The following is a 22,305-nucleotide window of genomic DNA, read 5'->3' on the forward strand; positions in this document are numbered from 1 at the left end:
TGTGTTCTCATTCTATTAGTTTGAAGTTTATCCTTTTGGACCTATACTGAAGAAGTATTTTTTCCCTCGGGGGAGGATGGTACTTTAAATACGCATTTTCCTGGGCGTGAATGCATTGGATGACGCATACTCTTAAACATCGCTTGAAGTCATAAATCCAATCTGTGATAATGCTCAAGTGTGTGTACGTGTGTGCGTGCGGGAAAGACTTGTGTCTCACTTCCTTGCTCTTTGCATTGAAATTGGCCGATAGGACGGATAAATGCGGCGCCGCCACTTTGTGCTGCCAGTTGCACAGCATCGCTGCAGTCTGACACCTACACACACTCTTTTAATGACAGCGGACCAATCTCGCTGTGGACAATTGGTGGCAGGTTTACAATGATTTCAGATAAGTGCCCCTCAGATAAGCCTCCGCATCATACACCACGCTGTATGAAAGCACCCTGCAGCCTTTTCACACACAATTTATAAATAAATGCATATATTTCTAATTCAGTCTGCAGACAGAAATGTCCTCAGGCAGCCATGAGTCAATTAATGTAAACCCAATTAGACATTTAAAGGAAACTGAGTTTATTAATGGAATAATAAGCAAAAGAGATAATATATATTTGAAACGATTCTCAAATCACATTCCAAACAATTATTTTGTCAAGATAATTAATACGAATTGTTTACACTGTACTCGTAGACCCTATTGTTTTTCTGCAGAAGTACTAGTGTGATTTAATGCAGGGGTCAATATGAACTATTCAACAACATGGGAGGACAACAGGTTTGGAAAAGCAGCGCCCGAGAGAAAGAGAGAGACACACACGTGTACAGCGTGGTGGGGCTGGATGGATAACTAGATACTATTTAACTAAATCACAACAAGGACGGGTGAGCGCATTACCTCACTTGTGCCATTCATCATTTGTGCTGTTTGCTTTGTGCTCCGTTCACTCCTCTGTTTATCTTACGTCTCACGCTCTCCGTCCCTGCAGCGATTTGTTTCCACAGTCTTGCTCATAAATCTCCTCTCATCGGGAAAAAAAGGCGCAGACAGGCGCAAAAAATACACTAAAAAAGGCACAGGCGGGGTGCTCTGTCTCTCAGTGAGCCGACACAATACACACCACAGCGCCATTAATTCACTTAATAGTTTAATTCCACTTTGATTATGAATACAGGCAGAGGCCTGCCAGCCTGAGGTGGCCAGTGTAATTAGTCAGGTAATAATAAGCTGCGCACTGGTAACTCATCATCTCGGCCTCCAGCCACCAGTGCAGATGGGTCCTAATAACAGCTCTGGGCTCACCTGTCTCACCCCCCCGACTGCCTGTCTGGCAGCTCAGACGGGCCCGGAGTGAAGGTTCATAAGTGACGTGATTGGTTATTTGTGTTTTGTCATCACTCTAATAACAGCTTTCAGCTCTCTGTCTCATCGTCTCAAAAGCAATGCACTCAAGCCTCATACGAGATACATTCAGCTGATTCATCTTTGCCATCAGCCTAATAACTGCTTTCAGCTCTCATGATTGTATGTCCGTCATTTTCTGTCTCACATGCGGTCTTGTCTCTCGGTCTAAAAGGCGCGGACGTGCTGGAGAAACTCTGGAGATCAATTCAACAGAAAGCTTTCAGCTTTCCATGGATGGTCTGGTTTATTCTCCTCCGAGCTCTCGGAAAAAAAAAAACACCTCATCTACCGGTCTGCTAAGAAAGAAAGAACGTCTTCATTTGTGAAGTCTTACACATTAAAACAGTTTTCTTGGCCACTTGGAGGCAATGTTTGACAAAACTCTGACAAAACTGTTCGGTGTCATCCAATGTCATATTGTCAAATTTCTTTCCACATTGTAATGTGATGCATTAATGGTAATAATAATAACAATCTCAATAACTTGATTTCCATATGAGTATGAAGAGGAACCACTGAATGCCTAAGAAGAGGAAAATCTAGACTCTGCAGCCCTCACTTTTAAACAGGGATGTAAAGCTTTGAAAGAAAGGCCAATGTGACATTTAAACTGGAGGCTTTCTGAGAGAGGATTAAAGTAAGCCACAGCACTAAAGACATTTCTCTGGTACTGAGAAGGAGCACAACAATGACAAGACAGAGACGATTGAGTGATAGTAATAAGAAACGCACAGAGAAGCGCCAAATGAGTCAAACAGAGGGAGTGATAAAAGGAAAGCTGTTAGAATCAGTGAAGGCGAGGACACAGTTTAAGTTCCCACGGCGTCTCTGCATTCCTATTATGACTTTAATTCCCCTAATTAGCAAGGACTGTTGAATAAATGATATGTTTGTTGGTGCGATTTGCTAATTAGTTGTTTTCAGTCCCCACGGACACGTAACAAGAGAAGAAGAAGCAGGGTTTGACAATAACGTAGCTCTCCTAGTTCTTGGATTCAACATGTTAAAGGGACTGTGTGTGCTCTCAGGAGCCTTGTCATCTATTTGACATGTCATCGATGTCCTTTTCAAGCCCCGTGTCAACAGTTCTCAGATCGATTACATCCCTTTAAATCAGCAGGCACGAGCCGGAGCCGGCAAAGTCACGTCAGATTTGTGTGCGTGAGAATTTGCATGGTGTAAAACTTCTATGTCCATGCGTACTACTGAAGGCCAGGGCTTTGTCTATATTATGGCATTAGTTTTAGATCTTATGCCTGTAAAATCCAGTTGTGGTACGGTTTGATTGAATTGCTTAATATCAAGTATATTGGTTTCTTTACAAAATCATTTAGAATGGAGTTACATGCAGCTGACAAATTCAACGATGCCACGTCTAATATTTAATATATTCAAAGTTGATTCAAATTGAAACTATGTATCTTTTTGAGTGACTACTTTTGCTTTCATAAGCTCACACAAAGACCTGACATGCAGATTGCTAACAAAAAAAGGAAACGTTTGAGCTGATATTGTTACTGTAGACTATGTACGTCAAAGACTGCAGGGTTAGGTATTTCAGTTCATTGGGATGAATGACTGTACAAATAAACTGGAGAGTACGGCCCTGTGCCGAGGACGTGCCTATGCCAGGCAGACACACCGACGACCTCTCAGCTCAACGCTATTTTGCCTGTTTTCACGACATACTGCAGCAGACTGTAAATTACGGATTTAAACTGTTTGTCCATTAGCTTTTCATTGCAGCCAGGCGGCTTGTTCTGCACTTCAATGAAAGCACTCCTGCATGCACGGCACTATCACCGCGATTAAAAGGTTAAGGATTGGTTAACGAGGGTCAGCTACCTCTCACAAGAGGAACTAAATATTCACCTCCATGAACCAAAATACAAAACCTAAAGTCTGCAGTCTGCAAGTCTTTCCTGAAATCATCAAGTAGGATTTATAATTAATCGGTGAGGGCTTCATCGCAGTCAAGAACATTTAGGTCCAGATGTTTGTTATTTGGGGTGGTTGTCTCAGGTTGTGCTGAGGTCTGAATCCAGACACAACGTGACATAATTGCGGAGCTTGCGCCGTCTGCTGCTGGACAAGTTTCAGCGTGGCGGTGTATGTTATCTTCAACCTTTTTCTTATGAATACACTTTTTTTTCTTCCAGAAGGCTAATTGAGAGTATTTTCGTATTGCTTACTAGAAGATTGACACCACATAATCAAAAGGTGTTTCTTTAAGCATGTCCATTTCACAATGAAAGAAAAGCAGACCGCCAACTGATCTGCACAAGACACAAAGTATCACAAAGTGGTGCATCGGATCCCTCTAAAAAAACAGATTCAGCAGAAAGCTGCACAGCCTTCTATATCTGAGCATCTTGCTTTTGTATGAGGAAATGGCTTATTGAGGTTTTTTTTTTTATCTCCAAGAAATAATTCTTTGGCTTGTTTATGTGTGCAGCATGTGCAGCGTGCATATCTGCGGACACATACTCTGCTTTTTGTATTTACATATAGAGCAGAGTAAGCTTCTATTTCCCCGCCTGGAGCACAGGTGTGTCCTATTTGCAAATCTCCAGACACAAACAGAAAAACCATTAATCCAGCTCTCCAGCTAGAGGAGGAATAATTTGCTGTCTTTTCACATATCCCGGATGATGACTTCATGATTCAGCCAAGTATTCATTCAGCGCTACTAAGTTTTTGTAAAATCATGCAGGAAGAGGCTACTATACGGTAGCCTACAAATATTGCCTACTTAAGCCAAGAGCGTTTACAGAAGTAGAATTACCAACATGCGGTTGGATCCCTTCACGAACCACTCAACAGTTTGCATCCATATTAAATTATACTATTAGACAATTTTGTTACAAAGTCATAATAAGCATATGGATTTATTTTTTGAGTCGTTACCAAAAACGTTTTGTGAGGTCATAGTGACCTTTGACCACCAAATTGGTCCAAATGCCAGCTTTTGTCCCTGTTCCTGGAAAGTTTACCGCGTACACAAACCTTTTTCCCATAGCCCACAGGCACCGAGACTGCAGACAGATTTGTTTTTTCACCGAATGGGGGGAAAGGTGGAAATAGATGCAGAAAGCTAGAAAGGTTGAGAGACGTGGGTGGGGGTCTCGGGATAAAAATAGGTTGAGTGGTACAGAAAGAGAGTTGGGAGAGAAAGCCTAGCGGAGGTAAGCTGGGACCTCCCGGCTTCAGGGTTGCAGAGTGATAAATCTTAAAACGAGGACGGGAAAAGAGAGAGAGGGGCGGGGGGGCAAGATAGAGATGCAAGGCAGAGAAGGGTAAACCACAGAACATTTGTTTTAGAGATAGACTCACAAAATGAATCTATAAAGAGAGGCCTGTGCTTTCTGCTTCGCCCCGATAGTGTGCCGTGCTTAAGGGACCAGTCAACAAAGACACACAGCTCGAAAGAAACGTGCAGGCTGGAAAGAAACACTGGATGAGATTGACGTTAGACAAATCACTGTTGTTATTCTGCATCAAATTGGAGGTTATTTATGTCCAATGATACTACTATTCTTAATGGCGTTTTGGAAAATAGAGATATATTGAGAAGATATGCATCGGCTACCCTCTAAAAGTATGATGTGTGCCTGGTCGCCAGGGGCACGCCGCACCCACCATATTGTTTTATTTGGCTCTCTTGTTTGTTTCCACATCTGAAATATTTGCAAAAAAAACCTTTCCTGCAATAATGTTTTACAAATTATACCTTCCTACCTGAGGGGTTATAGATACAATACATCTGAGGGAGTTTTGCATAAAATCTCAGATAACAGCTTGGAAAACCATTTCTCATATAATAATCCTAAGCAGACAATCTTATTTGTCGTGGCTAAACACTACAGCGGGTGTGGCAAGGACCCAGAAGCAGTACAACGGATCGACTGAATGAGGCTTTATTGCAGACAGAAGACACCGCAGGCAAACAGTCTCATACTGAGAACTCCCCTCGGTGCACCGCCGAGCCGCCGGGGAGAAGCCAGACCGACACCAGAAGCTATTCTGGTGGCCGGGCAGAGACGAGTGATTCGTTTAACGGGGGGGCAGTAGAGGCAAGGTGGAGAAATTCAAACATGCCACCTCAGCAACCAGAACTCAGTCGACGTGAGAAAGTCTGAATAAAGCGGTGAACAATCAAGCAGCCAGTGAGAGAGACTGGGCTTTAAATACTGAGGTGAGAGTGATGGGGCTGATGAGGAGGGTGTGGCTGACAGGTGCCCTGAAGCATCTCATTAGGCGACATCGCTTCATCATTTTGTTCTATTAGACATTTGTGTGAAATTGTCGGAATAAGCAAATTAATTGTTGAGTCTCATGTTTTGCCATGAAGGCATTTTTAAAGTATGTGGATGCGAGCGGGTGCCGTCTGACTCACTTCTTAATTCATGGTTTCATGTTCTGCTGTTCACAAATACACTCGCCAAACAGATTATGCATAACCATGTTGAATTTATAGGCAACGGGACCAGATGTGGACATCAAAAAGCGCTCAGGCTTTTCGTTTGTGGTCTGTGTAATATTGACCAACCGTGTATGTGCGTGCTTTTGTTGATTGCTGGTAAACAGTCAGTGTGGAGAGCAAAGAGGCGGAACGCACGGGACGAAATACAATGTCAGACCCGACCAGCTATTGTCCAGAGGACACGCAGACTAACTGTCTAACGGTGCCCCCCACTGAGCTACTGACCACAAACATACATATTAAAGCATAGTCAGTAACGTCATCACTTAAAATCAACTTGTGTATCAATGTCTGCTTTAAACTTCAAGGCGAAGTGAAGTCAATGTCAGGGATGCGTGGGAAGGCAGGACTCAAATGCAGTTTTAGAAAACAAAAGACTTTAATAGTCAAAAGGCAGAAACAAAAGGCCAAGGGGCCAAAACGCACACAGGAACCACGGCAAAAAGGCAGGCAGAAACTAGGGACATCCATGACATTCAACAATGACGCAACAAGTAACACAAGAGACACAGGGAGGTGCAGGTGATTGGACACAGGTGGAAACGATCAGACAATCCCAGGGGATGACAGGACAAGGCAGGAAGTGAAGTTACCCAGGGAGACAAGAAGCAGAAACTACAAAATAAGACAGGAAATAAAACCACACCTTGACAGTCAATGGCAAAGAATTGCGGAGAAGGCGCTGAATCAGATATATGCACTGTAGGACCTCAGTGAAAACTAGACAAACTAATCCATGATTACAATACAGGCGTATGTGCTCAACACATGATACTAGCCTGCAGAGACCCACGGTCATCGTATGTAAAGATAAAACATCCAAAGTATGCAGTCGGTGTTCAAAAGGAAATATTACTTCGGCACACACACGCAGAGCTACCACATCAACATGAAGGAACGGCAATGGTCACATCATGGCAACATTTGTCTCCTCAGGCACGTTTGCTGTGTCCCGGGGCATGGTTGAGAGGAGAGGAGAGGAGATAAGTGGAGAGGACAGAGGATGAGAGCATGGCGGAGCAGATAAAGTTGCAATGCTCCATTTGCCATGAAATATTCCCCTGTGGTACAAATACTTGAGGTGAAAGAGAAATAAGTTAACTCTGTAGAAGTCTGCGATATTCAGTGTGCGTATACGTGTGTAAGCAGACTGCCCTTTGTTGGAGACAATACCTGTATGTCTGACAAGTAAACGTTGACCTTGTTCAACTGGGTGTGTCTAAATGTTTATGTATATGCAGACAGGCCTAGCTGCTAACAGACTATTGATCAGGTGCAGTTTGTGACACCAGTACCTTCTTGCTTACACACACACACGCACACACACACACTGACTTACAGCCTCATGAATACTTTAATAAAAAACGCTACACCTACCTTGATTTACCTATTTTATTCTATTTCTCACTCTAACATGACTGATGTTGTGTTGCTTTTGTTGGCACATTGGCTTTTAGGCCAAATATAAATCTTTGAAATGATATAAAGATGTTTCCGATTTGAAAGACATGATAAGTGTTTTGTTGCTCTGGCATCCCTCTTTCTTCATGTGTTTCCTTACTGTTCCCTTACTTCTCCATCCAATTCCCCCAGGGATTATGACAGATCCTTTTCCATTTGTACTGTAGTCAGGCGTGTATGGGTGACAATGTGTGCGCATATCTGTGTCTTTCCTTGAATGGCTATACAGAATCTTTAACCTTGTCATCTCCACGGAGTCAGGACTATCCATCCTGTCAAAGCAAGACAGACCATAGGTAGCACGGATAAATACCACTTACATTACTGGTCTATTATTTGCCTAAAGGCTGCAGAGTCCACAACTAATCTAGATCACAGTCATCGCTGCAAGGGGAAATATAACACATGGATGCACTGGTTTATCTTTGGCTTCAAGGTTATTGGTTTCAAACCTGGTCTACATCGTAAACAGCTGTAGTGAAAAGAAAGGACAAAATGTCTTCATTTTATCCTTTCTTTTCACTACAGCTGGAGGAGGAGGAGGAAGCTGAAAGCAGCAGTGCAGCGTTTGCGTGAATGCATCACTATGCATAGAGATAATCAAGTGCAGAACAGTAATTGTTTCTTTTTTTTGGTCTGAAGCATTTTTTATGGGCCTGTGGCCTTTTTCTTTAGCAGTTCAGTATGTCTTGTGCTCCGTCAGTGTCTCATTGCTGGGATTTCCTGATGTTGGCATCTCGGCGCAGCTCTCAGCCATGTGATGAAATCCCCAGTTGAGTAGCTGCCTCCATAATTACTGAAAATGGTTTACAATGACGGGACGTGAGGGGGAGGAAGTGGATTCTCTTGATGGGAAAATATCGCACAAAATGGGACATGAGAATCGTTGAATGCGATGCGAGGAGAGTGTGAGAGAAAAAAGTGGGAATTGATCCGAGGCTTAAGACACGATGGACTGAGAATGGCTCCAATCCATTGCAGCGAGATGGACCTGTTGAAATGCATTCCTATTTTGTAATGTGCAGTAAACATGACGTCATTATGTGCTGAATTTCTGTTTATACCAACAGACTAGAGAGATGAGAGACGTGACACTGTAACTGTTCGTTCAAATTCATGGGTTTGAATTATACAGTCGGAAGTGAACAGCATTGAAATGACACCCACACAATTAAATACAAATTAAGCGTCTGAGGGGAAAGGCAGAACTAACCAAAGCAAATGGGATACGATAGACAGGACACACTGGAGAGACACATGAGTGGGTTAGAATCGAACACTATCTTCTAATAAAAAACAACAAAACAACTAAAGAATAGGGTGTTCTGTGCTATTTTTATGTTGGTGCCCAATGATGGAGGAAGGGAGGGAAGGCTGTTCACAGGTCCAATGGTAGCATACGTTTAGAAATAATTGACTTCATTGAGGCTTTTTCTTTAAGACAGTGTCCAAGCATTGGACCAAGGCGCGGTAAAAAAACAGCAGGCTGCTAAATGTCTCGTACAAATGAATAATACCACACCTCCCTCTCTCTTTTTATGTCCCTTTTGTAGTTACTTTTCCCTTTGGTCTCTTTCAACTGTCTTCTCTTCAATTAACTTTCAAAGCAACTTAAGACCCTCTGCTTATTTACATCCTTGTTATATCTCGCTTTGATCTCCATCCAGTGCTTGGTGAACCCTCTTTGTACCCTTGCCTGTGTTACTTACTTTTACATAAATGTTCCTCTGAAAGTGGTGTAATTTGGTCATGTAGTCATCATTTATGAAATGATGATCTGATGAATGAAGAGCTTTTCTTTTGTATGTCCAACCTCTCTTTCCTCTGAGTCAAAAAGCTTTTCTTTTGGTTTAGATTGATGGACGCCCTCCTATTGAAACATGTGCTTCAGATACACCTTTTGGCTTGCAGTAATTAAGATGACTTTTTATCAATGTTGATCCTGGCTTGACTATTGGATTCAGGTGAATATATGTATTGCTATTTTGATGTTTTAATCTTTATAATGTGGGTAGTGATGTAATTGTGCCGGTTTGAAGTTGTCTATGTTGTAGAACCAACAACCTGGCCAGTTTCTACTTCTCTTCTTGTCAGAGTAACATCATATTTGGAGCAATGCTATTTTTAGTCTATTTGGCCTTTCGGTTTCTGTCTACAGTTGAGCCAGGCCGCGACACCTTCAGTGATAAGATACTCTTTATTTATCACCCCAGCTGTGCCAGGCTGCCATCTGAGTACAGCAATGGGATTGTTTCAGTGTCAGATGTATTTCTGGGCTAATGTGCTGGCCCCAGAGAAAATGGACCTCTTTGTCATGGGAGCCTTACTCCTTCATGATTTTACCAGGAACAACACTGTCAACACGTATGTGTTTGAATGCTGCTGATCTTAGTCATTTCGGTATGAGGGGCAGGCTGTCTACATGATGTAGGCCATTCCTTTAAAGAGCACCTACATGAAGAGGGTGACAGCTGTCATTTTCCAGTTGGCTCAGTCTCCATTTCCAATGTGTCTCTGGAGCTCTAATGGTTTTTGCTGAAGTCTTGTGATATAGGAAGAAAGGAATCTACTAGAACTATACCTTTTGTGGGCAATATAGTATCCACATCCTCCCTCCAATACACTGTGAGACGCACATACACTGCCTCCAATGCTTACCGTTTGTTGTTTGTTGGTACAATTGTGAATGAATATTCAAAAGCAGTGGCGGCCAGTGAAGGTGTTTAGGATTAGGGCAATCGAATCAATTTCATTTCAACATCCTAGGTTGATCTAATGCAAAAAAAATTAGCGTATCAAAAAAACATTAATACTTGCAGTTAAATATTTATTATTTGTTCCAACAACGATTATTTTTGTCATCCTCACAGGCATTTCAGTATAATATAATATGTGTATACATATAGAAAATAATCAGTATGATATAACATGTACTGTATAAATGTCGTCTCAGTCGTCTCATCTGCTTTAATGGCGATAAAATCTGTGCTTAATGCGAATGTCATCCGCCTTTTGACACCAGCTTTAACGAGAATGCACAAGCTTGGGGCTAAACCAATATTGCCCAAGGCTGAGTCTATTTGAAGACACTGATTGGCTAAATTGCATGCCACACCTGTTTTTCATTTATTTAGCAATTGGCTAAAGTGCTCCTTAGACCCGCCTTCTGCGGACAGTCTTGAGATTTGTGACGACTCGAAGAGACGGAGAAGACTAACTTCCTGTTTTATTCTTGTAACCACTGCACTTCCTGTATTTATTTTTTTGCCCTTCGTTTCTCCCCACAGTTGAGTTTAGTTTGCAATTACCTCCACCTGCCTCAGACCCCCACTCGTCCGTGTCAGGTTATCTTTTGTCCTTCCCTGAGTTGCATGTCTGTAGTCAGGTATTCCCAGTGTTGGTTTGTGGTCATCTTGTGTTTTTATTGCCAGGCCCTTTTCCTTTTTTTTTCATGCAGAGCGTATGAAGTCCGCTTTTGCCTGTGCTGCCTTTTTTGTCTCGTACCATTTGATTCTGCAAGTAAAAAGTTCCAAAGCTGGAAAGAAGTTTTGTTCTTTGCCTTATTGCTCTGCGCCTGAGTCGAAGTCCTGACTCCTCACAAGATTGCCTTTATATATATGAAGTAGTAAACCACCATTTCCTCGTGCCACCATATACCCCTTCAGGGAGTTTTACACCCAAAACACAGGTATTTGGTAGAATATTCTTTAAGGCAATCTGTGAGTTTGAGGAGAAACATGCATTCCAACTGCTTGTCTTTTTTAGCTGAGTTAGTATAAGAAGTAAGATTTCCCATTATATGGATGTTTCACAACAACAGCAGAAAAATAAACCTGCTTACTTTGCACTCGTGTTCATGTGACTCTCTTGCAGCGCTGTCTCTTATTTCATCTTGGACTTTTTCTCACCACCTCACACTCACATACGCACACACACATTGATAGGAAGAGTACAATATGTAATTAACGCTGAACCGCATTGTTCCAATGATCTACACACTGGTAATTAAATCTAATCTGTGTGTCTTCTCAGTGCAAGCTGGTGTGTCTGTGCAAGCATGTGTGTATGAGTGTGTGTTTAATGTCATAAGGCCAGAGCAGTGTAATGCCATACTCCCGTCTAGTTAATTAATTCAAATGTCCAACCATAATTAAATTCCCACAGTGGATTGTGACCGTTCCCTTGGAAACAACGCGTGCATACAGAACATCGGCAAGGACAAGGTGTGAGCTTGGAGTTTCTAGTACGAGAGTGCCAAAACTATATGCACTTTCAATAGAAAATGTAATGCATATTTGCTTCAACACATGGGAGGAATATGTCTGTAAGAAAGAGACAGAATTCTCTGCACTGTTCAAGGGGCGAGTGCATCTTGTGTGTGTCATTTTTGTCCAAACAACACTGAGGTCTTATTGGACGACGGCACCTGACACCCCTGGGACGATAAAAATCCACACTACCCAGTGTTTCCTCTTCTATTATAACACCCCCCCCCCCCCCCCCCGTTATAATGGAAGGGGAATAGTGTGCAATAAAAAAAATAAAAAAAAGATTAAAAATAACTTTAAAGGTTTGTAATCTCTTGTCGCTCCCAGCAGCAGGGCCCCCGAGCTGCAGACTTCGAGCTGCAGAAGGAAGGTTGCCAATGGCATCGCCAATTTCTCGTAGAGTAATAGAATACAAGATTAAAATCTAAGATTACATTTTCTTTCTCCTCTGCGATTTTGAAGTCTTGCGTGGCATACTCACTCAGGAAATCGTGGCTGCCAATCATCTTTTGCTTTCGCTTCTTCCCCTACATGCAGGCACTCAAGTGGAAACTCATGCACGCACACACACACACACACACACACACACACACAGACACACATTTATTCTACTCACTTAATTTGACATGGTGATTACATTGAACAAATGCTTTAACACACCAGTGAATGCACAGCTCTGCCTTTGGAATTAAACTGATCTTCTTGACTGTCCCCTTACCTAATGTAGGGCCTCATTTTCCCACTGATGCTATTACTGAAACTAGCTGAGGGCTAAAAGATACATTTTATAAACCACAAAGCTATCTGCTCGCCTGATCATCATGCCAATTACTGCACAGAAGAAAGGTTTGGGATGGGTGTTCAAACTTTAATCTACAGAGAGAACTCAGCTCTTCACGCTTTAAAGGCTTCTTTCCTTCCATCTCTTTTGTTTTAAATTATGGCTGCTATATTCATTCTAAAGCATGTTTGTGGAAGAAGTACTGGACCGACACACTGCCAAACTCATAGGGAAACTTTGAGGTGAGGTAATAAAGTCTAAAATATAACTGCACTGAAGAAGAAGAAACCCAGCCAACTACCCACGACCCCAAGTGTAGTTCACTAAATCAAAAGTTAAATTAGGTGCTGGCACACAGCTGATGGCCTGTGCTCAATGGCTACTACTGTCTTTATGCCAGCAATGCAGCATTTATGGATGTGGAGAAATGTACAGCCTGGAGCCAGGATTAGTTACAGCAGAGGTGAGGCGTTCGAGGGGAGGTATTGCTTTTTTGAAAATGGGTTATTAAGGAGGGCTTATCATCTCATGGGCATCCCCATGGGGTGGCTTTAGAAAGGAGTACAAACGCACAGGTTCAAACAACAGATGCTGAATAAAGCAAGGAAACCTCCTTGTACAAGCGCTAAGTAATGAATTATGCACCGGTATTTTCTCTTACATGAAATTCCCCCTGACAGTTTCTGTGGTTGAGGAAAACAGCCCAACTCTAACATGCCATATTACCTCCTGTAAAAGAGTGCAGCGGGGAGTATTGGAAGAATTACCATTAATAACAGATGCGCTAACTCTGAGGTAGTCCACACTACAAGAATGCATGGAGACACATTTTAACACATTCATGTTTAAACTTTCAATTTGGTGCATGAAACTAATAAAAGTGGAATTTTTTGATGCAGATTGGCTTTTGGCGGAGATGCCCACTGGTTGGTGAAATGGTAAGGTTAGGGGGAATAATTTGAATTATGGATTCTTTTAAAAAAAGAGTTGGGTCTTAAAAGGTTAATGAGAGAATGATCCAAATGGTTCGATTCACCACGATCTGGCATGACAAGCCCTTTTTTTCTACAGTCCGGTTCAGTGATGAGGGATTTGTTGTGGCTTTTGGATGTTGTGACCTCTGAGACAGAAGCTTGAGGGAGGGATGGATGATCTTTTGGAACAAGGGATTGATATTCTTATTAATTCTGCCTCCCTTCCTCTCTCCCTTCCAGGGCCAATGTGGATTTCATTCTCTTGACATTCTGAAAGATGCTGTTAAATGTTAATGAAGACTTTGTCGGGAAGACGTCTGACACACACACACACACACACACACACACACACACACACACACACACACACACGCCGGAGAACCCTAAACCGGACGCAAAAGAATTTGGGACATTTCCCCATGCAGACAGCAATACACACATTCACGGCCACATGCTGAACTACACTCGTAGTTCTCACGTTCTCAAGCTCAGTGTTGAGGTAAAAGGGCTGACTTTGTCCTCGCTTCCGGGGAAGTTATTAAACAACCACAGCTTCCTCTGGCCCGCTAACCTTTGCAAACCTCTCTGTCGAGACCTTTCTTCTTTTTTCTATTATGTTCAATCTAACCTCACTCTGGGTTCTCATTTGATATATTTTTTTATGTTTTGGGGGGGAAGAAGCGTACATCTGACAAGCCCTCTGCATATGTCTGCTCGGTGGAGCGCTCATCTCTTGACGTCGACACTTATTCTTACCGACAGCACATCTAAGTCATTCCTTGCCACAGGCTGAAGGCTGGAGAAATTTGAATGTAGCAAGCGCCACCCGCTTGAGGTGACATGCTGTTTAAATCAAATGCACCTTACGTTTGTTGGATTTGAAGATGCTACATGTTGAGTGTTCTACGTCGACTGGTGACTGGCGCTTTGAAGTTCATGTTCTCTTTAAATAGAGTCTGTCGAACAGAAAGCTGAGTGGAATCTTTTAACAAGAATCACAAGCCAAGACTTGTGAAAATTATAATATGTGTATATTTAAGGGAATTTGTTCCTCAGGTGGAGCTACATCTTCTTCTCGATCAACAAATAACTAAGTCATGGCTAATCAGATGGTGTTGTCTGATGGGGAAAATCTTTGGAATCTATGTTTTTATAATAAAGTAATGCATCGGGGAAAGCATGTGATATATTTGTCATTGCCTGTAATGCACTGCATTTCTTTGTAGAAAGAGTAGTAATAGAAATCCCAGGATCAGAGTATAAGGAGCTGTATCTCAGCTGTTTCTAATGGGAACCATCCCCAAAACCATCAGACCGTGGAGTGAAATCTGTTAATATGTTTCTCCACTGACACTCGGTCAAAGGAATGTTTTCTTTTTATTTAAAGCTAATTCGCCGCACACAGTAATACATTGATTTAAATAGTATCTTAGACTGCACTGTTAGAAACTCTTCATGTGGAAAATCACACCCACTGAATATTACATGGCTTTTAAAACAAACATTCCTAGAGGTTGGACTTCCTGTTGACAGTATGCAAGAGAGACATCTTGGGAATTTATTACATTTAAAAGTATTTCCAAAAAGAACATGAAATTCACCGTGGACCAAAAAACATGCCACTCTTTTGTAGACGGGACCACAAAAAAAACAGCATAAAGACAATCCATCATCCCGAAGGGAAAGCGCCTTGCATCTCGCACCCCAGGTGACATCCAATTAAGATCAAGTGCGCTTGACAGTTGGATTGTGGGGCATCTTTTCCTTTTAACAGAGAATAGAAAGTCAAACAAACAGAATGACCTGCTATTGTTTTTGAGAGAGAGTTGCAAGCACAGGCCAACCAGGGTAGCACCATATTTAAGCACAAGCAGAACTCTACCTTGAATTATACCTGAACTGTACCTGCATTCGTTCAGTCACATTTACCCCGGATTGTTTACAATGCTGCAAAGTCAAAATCACAGGGCCTGCCAACACGGGAACAGCCTAATGTTCCATTAGAACTCTGCTATTCAATGACAGATGCAGAGTTGAGAAGTTTTGGCTAGCTCAGGTCCCTCGAGGGGAGAGAGTGAAGTATGAGGCAGACAAAGGGAGTAATACATCTAAAACTGACAAACAGCCAAAATAAAGTTATGGCATTCTCGCACCGTCAGCCACCCCCATATTTTCCAGTCTTTCTTGAAGCTGCAGTAAAGAATATGGATCAGAGGACTTTTTTCAGTTACTGTTGCTTTTCATTTTTTGTTTTTTTCATTATGTCTCCTATATTCATTATGCCTTTCTATGATCACCCTCTTCCCCAGTTAAAATGATCCTTTTGCCGAGCTTTGCCACCTAACACTTGCGTTTAGTTTATATATGAGCTCCCTCCCTTTTCATGGATTCATGTGTAGCCTACATCTCCTATCTGTGTGCAGGAGGTTCATTCTATTTTTTAACCCTCTCCAGGAAGTCTACTGCCCCCAAAGGGCTTGTCTCACTGTAGGGGACAGAGGGAAGGATAGAACAAAAACAAAATAGAAAGGACATGTTAGAGAAAGAAATATAAATGCTATAGACAGGGGGTAGAGGAAGAACAGATGTAATAGAAAGTGAAAACCGATAGATAAAGAAAAGAAAAGTAAAATCATACAAATGGAAGAATAGTAAGAGAACCGAATAAAAGAGGTTTTCTTTGAGCCTTCTGTGGTGCTGCTAGGTCATCATGGGGTCCCTACGGGGACAATTAGGGCTTATGTGGCAACAGTCAGCTTTTGTGTGTATGTGTGTCACTAAAGACAGGCCTTTATGGGAATAGAGCGGGAGGGCACGGCACAGAGGCAAGCATGAATCCATGGTGTGCTCTTTAAACACATCAACACAGCTTGAAATCCCCTACAAAAGCTGCTGCTCTAAAGGAAAATCTCGCTGCCTCCGGTTTACGATCTAATCGTCTACCAGGTGCATGCCGCGTATACACTATGACGGCATGCATCATGCATACATACTGTAAGAAGGAGAAAGAACAGTCCCGCTTTGTGAACATCATGCACAGCAACCATAGAGAGCTCTCTATCTCTATGACCGCCCCCCCGACAGAATAAACTACTCAAATCAGCAATATGATGCATTAGATGTGGATGTGTCTTCCCAGGTCCGGGCTGCCCCAGTGCTGCAGCCCGCACTGTGCACCTGCCTGGAACATCATCACTGCCTGTTGCTCATCATGCAGATTTTCTACTTGTGTGATTCAGAATCGACTGCCTATTGATCAACCAGAAGGTGAGATCCATTGGTGAATCACATTTCTGCCCAGTCGTGTCTGCTGCCACACCTTTTTGATTGTTTTGTTCACACATTTGTTTGGATAGCATCCGTCCGCAGCTTGCATACTGGGTTTGCTCTAGTGTAGATCTGTCCTACAGTGCACCTACTGTCAGAAGCCTGGTTGTGCTGTGCATGTGCATCCTGATCCTTGTGATGTTCCTCCCAAGGTTGGCAGAGGCTGCGCACCAGCTTCATCCTGGGCCACACAGTCATTCATCCAGGTCCTGAGTCTACCAGAATGTTACTGGTTCCTCCAAATACCCATCCAGTCCCTCGCTGCACTCCTCCACTGGCTTCCCCTTTCCTGCCCGGTGCCTCACTACATCCAATCACCTTCTTGCCTCCTAGATGCTACAGCTGTGCCCGCTCGCCTGGTATTGTGCGTTTGCCTGATTTTGCTGATATTCTGCCTGCTGCTTTTGTGTTTGTCAGACCCGCCTACTGCTACTTAATTCTGCTAATATATGCGCACCAAGATGATGTGGCAATTGAGCCAGTCATGCTGTGGTTGTGAAACAAACTATTTCAGATTTAATACACTGCTCTGGTTGCTGCATTTCTCTAAATATGAGAGGCTGTTTATGTGTCTTCCATTGCCACTGAAGAAAAGCAAACAATCTTACTGTATGCGGATAAGAAGCATTAAACAATCCAAGCAACAAAACCCAGAAGATGCTTAAAAAATTAATTCTGGTTTGTTCAGCTAAAAACTACTGCCCATGTTAATGTAATTGACCTCACACGATATCTATTTATCTGCAGGGCAGCTACAAGTAATATGGGAAGAAACAAACGTGAAAGCATTCCAAAAGGATTTGAACTGCTTTTCTTCTCAGGCATTGTGTGTGTTGGGCAATGATGGCGAGGACAGGAAGCTGACAGCTAAAACATATGAGGTAAATATGGCCAAAACGGTACAAAATCACATCATTGGTGCAGTTTGCGGAGGCATGCAGGTTCCCGTTATGGTCTCAGCCATCCTGATCGACACGTATTGACGGCGTAGGACGTGTAGTCGCGGGGATGGAAAAGCACAACTTCAACAACAGCCTCACAAGGCACAGCGGACACACATTTCTAACAAAAAACAAGCAAAACACAAGCACAATTCAACTTTTTTCCCCTTCTGGTAGAAATGTAAATTAGGGACAGCATGTTAAAATTTCAAGTGATTCGAAGAGCAAATGCCCAAACCCGCACCACATGTTGGTGTGTTAAACCAGAGTTCATTCCACTAGCTAGTTTTTCATTTTATTTTCCTCATTTCTCATTTTTTCTTTTGTTTCTCTTCTCGCTCTCCTTATTGTGTATTCAGGCCTTTAATAGCACCTCTGCAGCTCTGTTTACCTCACTCTGACCCCTTTAGTTCCTTCAGAGCCTCCCTCTTTCTCTTACCCGCAGATCCAGAGTCATTTCTCTCTCCTGCACCCTGCATTTTCCCTCCCACCCAGTCAATCTAATTTCTCAGTATGCCATTATTGTTGTCGGTGTGGCTTATGTGCAGAGTTCTGTATTTAGCTCCCTGGGAGTCAGAATGTTCTATTTGCCTTCCTCTCATTGCAATGCAGAGGGCTGGCCCTTATTATGTAAAATGCAAATGTGTGTGTGTGCAAAACATTTTAATAAGACATACGCTGCAGGGGAAGGGTGCCATCTTCAGCTTCCTGCATTCCTTTATATACTAAAGGTTGTTTTAAAATGTTAAGTGTAGAGCTTTTTGCTGGCATTATTTTTGTGTTTAAATGCATTATACTCTTGTAATTGAGGACACCAAACATGACAATTGTTAGGGATTTAAGCCAGAAGTGCACCCCTAGTCATAGAATTGTAGTACGTGTAATGATGTTTAGTGTTAGAATTATAGTTTGTGTGTTATTAGATATTAGTTATTACATTAACATGTTAGATGAAGTGAATGCAATTTCAATCAAACACAATTCATAGTCATTTAAATCATATAAACACTGTACACATTAACATTCTGTCACAATGTGATGTTAAAACCTGGGGACGGATGCCAATTGCCGTTCTTTATGGATTTCTCCCAATTTTATCCCCAAAAAGGGTTTTTTGGGAGTTTTTTCTCCTGTCAGGTAATAAAATGAACAACTTATTTCAAGGCAGCCGACTGAGGCAAATGTCTTGAGAATTGAACCACATGAACTGTTTTAGATCTTATGATGAAGTGTGATGAACGGTGATCATTAGTGATGGGTTGTTGTAATTAAAGTGTACTAGTTATAAGATGAAGACTTAAACGCTGTATGCTTTGTTAAATTCACTCATTGGGGCATAAAGCCGAATGTATCTACATTGAGTGCATTGGAATGTGAGGGACAGCTAGGACAGAGAGGTTTCAGGTTACAGCTGCAGCTTCACACCTCGACGTGGAAGGGACAATGGAGGAGGTGACCCTTTGGAGAAGAGGCCAATGACATTCAAATGCACCAAGGAAGACACACCTCAAGAGTTTTCAAAGGACCATGGCGGGGGAAAGACTGTTAGAACTTCTCCTGCAGCCGCGTTGATAAGTCACTTTAGACTTGCTCAGAGAATTCTCTATTTCGCGAAATATTCCACTGTTCGCTTAGTATTTCACTTTGTAATTGTAATCCCTATTACGTTGTTCAGTTATTAAATAACTTTTGATTTTTGAATTTAAACGAATTGACTCATTCGTGTCCTCGTTTCCGGCCGGGACGAGAACAAAGGATTGAGTCCTCCCTCGAGAGCTTCCGAAACCTTAACACACTTCCCTAATCAGGTCTTTGGCAGTCCTAGGTAAAGGTGACACCAAGTAGCTCCCTTAAAGTAAAACAACGTTCCTGTTTAAATTTGTTATTTTTTGGGAATATATCAGGGGTTTGAATGCAGTAATGGTCTTGAGCTGTTCAGATGCAACAAGTAATGAATGCAGGTCTGCAGACTGTGGGAGTCCTTGAGGGTCCCATTGAAAAGCTCAGGGACAAAGCGGAGGATCCATTAACCAGATATACATAAACAAGTCTTCTCTTGTAAAGCTGAATAAGACACTTCCTCTGAGGCGTACATCTCAACTTTGTGCTGTGTCAAACGTGTCCAGTGCGTCTTCTTTGGGCACTGGACCGTGATTGGCTCTCCATGGCCCCCTGAGGCCGGCAACCAAAAGTGACTTTAAGTTCTAGCTTCCCAAGTTCACCAAGTAAACCTCTATGGAAAACCTCTTCATCGAAAACTGGGATTTTTTTTAAATTTTCTCATTTCTATTTTGTTCATAAAACCAAACAATTATTCTCCCACTCCCCTCTTTTGTGTTCAGCATCTTTTTGACTAATAAGATATGCTGAAAATGTCCTTACTAAAGCCTCCAATGTCCACTGTCTCTCATCTGTTGCCTCCATTCATTCCCAAGTGCCTCTCATTGCTTCCAGCCTTTGAAGGTTTCTCTTTTCTGTGTGTATCACTATTTTCCACTCCACCATCAATCTCCCTGCCAAAGCACTCTCATCTCCTCTAGTTAGCCAGGCCCAAGAGACCCTCGATAGGTTTGGTGAGTGTGTTTGGGTCTTATTTGTCAGCGTTTTCTTTGCTAACTGCATGGTATCATTACAGTGGGTTCTTAGTGTGTGTCCATGTAAGTCTCTTGTTAAGCTGTAAATCAAGATCAATCACACCCTCCACAGGACTAGCATTATAACCAGTTAATAGGAACAGAGCTTTGCTGTGAATTGTAGTTCCTGGAAAGAAAATCTGAATCGGCGAACAATGGAATCTGCAGATCACAATCAGTCCAGAAAATTATATTCGGTGCAGCGTCGTTCTTAAATGTCCTGTCTATTAACCGTCCTTCATCCCTCTGTCCCGCTCCATCTCTCCATTGAACCAATGTGTTTGAGACAGTGTGACACTATCACAGTCAATCCTCCGCCTGCTTACTATTCATATGAACGCTCACACACACTCAAGTGCACACACACACACATTGTCAAATGATTGTCCCATATAGAGTGACATAGTGTCCATGTTGCCTCCGCTGACAGGATCGATGATGATTCTGTTTAGGATGAAGTGTGTGGGATCTTGTCTGCTATATGTCTGATTTGTGCCCATTATAGGGCTTAGAACGGGTGCATAAACACACACACACACACACACACACACAGATACATATACACACTTCTTACCCTGCGAGACTGGATCTCTTTGACGTATAGAGGCGATAAGAACTCGGACACTCCCTCCAATCGGACACCTTCCTTGGTCACCCGCAGATTCCCCATTCCCTCCTAAAGATACAGACACACACACACAATGAGAGAGAGACAGTCAAAAGAATTATTCATTAAATAAATCGCAAGTCTAGCGTGAACAATGGAAATTAGTTTTTACCCACATATAGTTTCCTCATCGCCACAGAGCCCGAAAATTCCCAGATTTGCTGATGAGTTCTTTTTATTATTCATGTTCACAAATTATAAAAGATCTACTGCCTAATGGGTATCATTATATTATATGTAGTAGTATAGACAGGCGAGGCAGAGAACAGTGGAAAGTAAATAAATAATGACAGATGAATGAGTTATTCATACAGTTATCGCTGTGGTTGGATGTTGAGGAAACTTGGAATCCGTTATAGAAAAAGTTGTGGCTTGACTTCCCGCATGTTTCAACCAGACAGACACATTTTACACGTATATTAATGTATCTTATTCTATATCACAAAAAAGTTTAATAACTTTAGGAATAGTGCTGTTGTAAATACAAGGCAGTGAAAATGTCAAAACCAGAATAAAGAACACTGCATAGGCCAACTGTCACTCGTATAGTTACCCATCAAAAGTGACTGTTTTGTTATTTGTGTTTTACATTCACAGAGGTACACAATTCACATTGTTCCTCGCGTTTAATCTGCTTAACCCTTTTTCTAAGACCAAATAACATCATCAACGTCAGTACTTAAGGCATCTACGCTATTTAGTTACTTACAATTAGACAATTTAAGACGTGTCCAGAGCTTTTGAGGAACTAGACAATTGCCAGAGCTTATTCAAAGAGATTTTTTATGAGCAGTGTAATATTGTAATATTATATACAATATTTAAAATCGATGAGATATGAAAATCACGTTTTCACTAAGGTCTGCTTCAACCACTGTAAAGTCCTGTCTATAAGATCTATCTCTGCTCTCTTCTGCTTCCTTATTTATCAACCCTACAATATATCAACATTAATAGTAAGTAGATTAATCGGTTTCTTCCCAAACGTTCCACCAGCCTAATTGCTTCATTTTGAGTCAAAGAAGAACAAACAAAAATGTAACAAAACCCATCTTGACATTACTGCATATAAAAACTCTGTGCACCGCTGCTTTTACAAGGTCTGTAGGCCCTTTTACAGTTTCATCAAAAACAAAAATCTGCATTAGTGTGAGTCCAGTCAACGCATTTATGGTCGTGTGCTTTGCATCGTTTTATTTCTGAAATCTGACCGCAGCGCTGCTATAAAAATGGCTTTGTCCCGGTTGGCGATCAGCTGTGTCGCATTTTACAGGTTCCACGCGAGGGAATGCTTCAGAGATTGTTGGATCAGACTTATATGGTAAGATTAAATTTCTTTCACACCGCCATGCGGGGCATCAGGAT

General features: G+C 42.0%; 1 protein-coding gene across 1 annotated transcript in view; it reads right to left on the bottom strand.

Moving 5' to 3' along the window:
• LOC120825454 (zeta-sarcoglycan) overlaps positions 1-22,305 on the bottom strand; it is a 258,783-nt gene that overhangs the window by 61,609 nt on the left and 174,869 nt on the right. The window contains exon 3 of the mRNA XM_040187064.2: positions 20,848-20,949. Coding sequence (XP_040042998.2) covers positions 20,848-20,949 — 102 coding nt within the window. The remainder of the gene's footprint in view (positions 1-20,847; positions 20,950-22,305) is intronic.

This window comes from Gasterosteus aculeatus, chromosome 9, assembly GCF_964276395.1.
Source record: "Gasterosteus aculeatus chromosome 9, fGasAcu3.hap1.1, whole genome shotgun sequence".
Classification (NCBI taxonomy): domain Eukaryota; kingdom Metazoa; phylum Chordata; class Actinopteri; order Perciformes; family Gasterosteidae; genus Gasterosteus; species Gasterosteus aculeatus.